The sequence below is a fragment of the Mandrillus leucophaeus genome, unplaced genomic scaffold, assembly GCF_000951045.1.
Source record: "Mandrillus leucophaeus isolate KB7577 unplaced genomic scaffold, Mleu.le_1.0 Scaffold129, whole genome shotgun sequence".
Classification (NCBI taxonomy): Eukaryota; Metazoa; Chordata; class Mammalia; order Primates; family Cercopithecidae; genus Mandrillus; species Mandrillus leucophaeus.
In genome coordinates, this window is record NW_012101243.1 from 2,585,692 (window position 1) to 2,589,744 (window position 4,053).

General features: G+C 44.5%; 1 protein-coding gene across 1 annotated transcript in view; it reads right to left on the reverse strand.

Annotated features, from left to right (window-relative positions):
• MAP1LC3A (microtubule-associated protein 1 light chain 3 alpha) overlaps positions 1–4,021 on the reverse strand; it is a 7,345-nt gene extending 3,324 nt beyond the window's left edge. The window contains exon 1 of the mRNA XM_011972448.1: positions 3,963–4,021. Within this exon, the coding sequence (XP_011827838.1) occupies positions 3,963–4,021 (59 nt within the window). The remainder of the gene's footprint in view (positions 1–3,962) is intronic.
• Between the last annotated feature and the right edge of the window lie 32 nt (positions 4,022–4,053).

A 4,053-nucleotide genomic window follows, 5' to 3' on the forward strand; every position in this document is an offset into this window, starting at 1 on the left:
AATAAATAAATAAATAAATAAATAAAAAAGAAATTAGATGGAAAAATGGTGAGCAAATTAGTAAACATGTCAGTAAATCTAAACAAGTATTTAATATGCAACATGAATAATGGATAATCTGTGGACCACAGAAACAAGATGCATGAGACAGAAGAACATGGGAGACTGAGAGGGCAATCAGAGTTAAGGTGTTTTAGGAAGTTCGATTTGAGAGGGGGATAAAGAGGCTAAGCAGTGTCCGGCTTTGTAAAGTCAGGTGTGTATTTCAGATATTTAAGAGGGATCATCAAAAGAATACAAACTATAATGGACGCCAGAAAAGGAGAAAAAGGAAGCAAAGTAAAAGGGATGGTAAATATATAGTACAAAACCAGAGGTAGAAAATGTGGTTTACATTCACCTCTTAAAACACAGATGACCAGAGTGGCCAAGAAAAAATAAAATGCAGCTCTATGCTATTTACAAGAGGACATTTAAAATCTAAGGGCACCGAAAGTAAAATGATGGAAAAAGGTGTACTAGAGAAAAACTAACCAAAATATGTACCTATAGAAATTCACTCAGACAAAATAGGCCTTCAGGCAGAAGACACTGGGGACAAAGGATCACCATGAAATGATGCGAGGAGCTCTGTGAAGAGAGGAAAGTTCTGAACTTCTATGTTCCAGGGTTTTTAAGGCTGAAAATAGGCTGGGTGCAGTGGCTCATGCCAGTAATCCCAGCACTTTGGGAGGCCGAGGTGGGCGGATCACTTGAGGCCAGGAATTCAAGACCAGCCTGGCCAACGTGGCAAACTCTGTCTCTACTAAAAATACAAAAATTAGCCGGGCGTGGTGGTGCACGCCTGTCATCCCAACTACTCAGGTGGCTGAGGCACAAGAATTGCTTGAACCTGCTAGGCGGAGGTTGCAGTGAGCCGAGATTGCGCCACTGCCCTCCAGCCTGGGCGACAAAGCAAGACTCTGTCTATATATAGACTCTGTCTATGTTGCTCTCTCTCTATATATATATATGAATACAAGGAGAAATTGCCAAGTCCTCCATCATAGTGGGAGACATAAGACCTATTTGAGTAACTAATAAACGGAACAACCAAAAAAACTAAGGACATAGAGGATGTTAATACAGTTGCTAATCCTGATCAGTGAAGCCCAATAGAATCCTGAACCTGACACGTTAATTTTTTAAGTTTTAAAATTTACATTTCAGACCCGTGTGGGACCAACACATTACTTTCAATCACGGAAGGAACATTTACAAAAATGACCCAACTACTAGGGTGCACGACAAATCTCAACAGATATCAAATCAGTTTCAACCATATTCTTTGGCCACAGGCGAAAACCATGTAAGCTCCAACTGTGTGGAAATTGAAACCTGTTCTAAATATGAACTCATATATAAGTAAAAATTATTTAGATTAAAAAAAATGAGGATACATATATTAAGAAAACTTGGGAGGGGGGCCCATAGCAGGCTGGATGTGGTGGCTCAAACCTGTAATCCCAGCACTTTGGGAGGCCCAGACTGGAAAATTGCTTGAGCCCAAGAGTTTAAGGCAGCAGTGAGCTGTGATTGCACCTCTGCATTCCAGCCTTGGTGACAAAATAAGACCCATTTCTTAAAAAAAAAAAAAATTCAGATTTATAGCCTTATTACATAGATGTATTACTTAGATAATAAATACAGAGAATCAATGAGCAGAGTGTCAAAGAAATTTAAAAAGGAGTAATAGTGTAATCCCAGCACTTTGGGAGGCCCAGGTTGGAGAATCACTTGAGCCCAGAAGTTTGAGACCAGCCTGGGCCACATAGTGAGACCCGGTTTCTACAAAAATGAGAAAATTAGGCCAGGCGCAGTGACTCATGCCTGTAATCCCAACCCTTTGGGAGGCTGAGGTGGGCAGATCATTTGAGGCCAGGAGTTCAAGACCAGCCTGATCAACATGGCAAAACCCTGTCTCTATTAAAAATACAGAAGTTAGCTAGGTGTGGTGGCACATCCTGTAATCTCAGCTACTCAGGTGGCTGAGGCACAAGAATTGCTTGAATCCAGGAGGCAGAGGTTTCAGTGAGCCGAGATTGCACCACTGCACTCCAGCCTGTGTGACAAGAGTGAGACTGTCTCAAAAAAAAGAAAAGAAAAGAAAAAATTAGCTGGCTTTGGTGGCACACAGCTATAGTCCCAACTATTCAGGAAGCTGAAGTGGGAGGATCGTTTGAGTGACAGAGGCCCTGTCTCAGAAAAACAACAAAAAATACTGAAAACAGGCCAGGCATGGTGGCTCACACCTGTAATCCCAGCACTTTGGGAGGTCGAGGTGGGTGGATCACCTGAGGTCAGGAGTTCGAGACCAGCCTGGCTAACCTCGTGAAACCCCATCTGTACTAAAAATACAATATTAGCTGGGCATAGTGGCAGACGCCTGTAATCCCAGCCACTTGGGAGGCTGAGGCAGGAGAATCGCTTGAACCCGAGAGGTGGAGGTTGCAGTGAGCCGAGACTGTGCCATTGCACACCAGCCTGGGCAAAAAGAGTGAAACTCCGTCTTAAAAAAAAAAAAAAACTGAAAAAAGCAAAACAACAACAACAAAAAAAAATAGACCAGGTGTGGTGGCCCACACCTGTAATCACAGCACTTTGGGAGGCCAAGGCAGGCAGATCACTTGAGCCCAGGAGTTGTAGACCAGCCTGGGCACTATGGTGAAACCCCATCTCTACAAAAAAATACACAAAAATTAGCTGGGTGTGGTGGCACGCACCTGTAATCCCAGCTACTTGGGAAGCTGAGGCATGAGAATCGCTTGAACCAGGGAGGTGGAGGTTGTAGTGAGCCAAGATTGTGTCACTATACTCCAGCCTGGCGACAGAGCGAGACCCCATCTCAAAAAACAAAAACAGGCCGGGCACGGTGGCTCATGCCTGTAATCCCAGCACTTTGGGAGGCTGAGGCAGGCGGATCATGAGGTCAAGAGATTAAGATCATCCTGGCCAACATGGTGAAACCCCGTCTCTACTAAAAATACAAAAATTAGCTGGGCATGGTAGTGCATGCCTGTAGTCCCAGCTACTCAGGAGACTGAGGCAGGAGAATTGCTTGAACCCTGGAGGTGGAGGCTGCAGTGAGCTGAGATCGCGCCACTGCACTCCAGCCTCGGTGACAGAGCGAGAGTCTGTCTCAAAAAAAACAAAACAAAACAAAATCCCAACCTACAGTAAACATGTACTCAAAGGTAAAACACCATACTATGTGGTGAAACATGAAATATTTCCTTAAAAGTCAGGAACAAATGGCCAGTGAACACAATTCAGTATTGTACGGGGGTCCAGAGCACCAAAACAACAAAAGGAGTAAACCTGTCACTCACAGCCAGGAAATCAGAGAGAATCTACACACAGTGAAAGACTGGTAATACTGAAGGCTGAGGACACTTACTAGGAACGTAAAGATGGGCTCTTTCCGCCGCTGCTGGGAGTGTAAGTGACCTCAGCTACGCTGGAGAGCAGTTTGGCAAAATCGACCCAAACTGAAGATGCCCATGTCTTTCCTACAGACCAGGAATTCCAGTGTGTGCACCCAGGAGCCCAGGGAAACAAGGGTAAGAATGTTTATTGTAACATTTTCATAATAGCAAAAAGTTGGGAACCACCTAATGTCTTATTCAATAGCTTGCCGTGTGTTCCCATAACAGAACCACACATTGTTTAATGAAAGATGGAGAGTAGTCGGCAAACGTTTCCCTTAAAGGGCCAAACAGTAAATATTTTAGGCTTTACAGGCCACATGGTCTCTGGCAGCCACGTGGTTCTGCTGTAGTGGCCTTTGACAGCCCGAATGGGTTTGGCTGGATCTGGATAAAACTTTATTGGCTAAAACAGACAGACTTGGCTGAGGGCCTTAGTTTGCCGACTCTTGATCCAGAGCTGTGTGTCGAACTGGACAAACCTCACACACACAGTACCACAGAAGATTCAGTGTGACCAGGGCCATTGAGAGCAGCCAAAGAACTGGGCCAGCCATGGCCTTGGGAAGTGATGACACCTGTCTTTTGT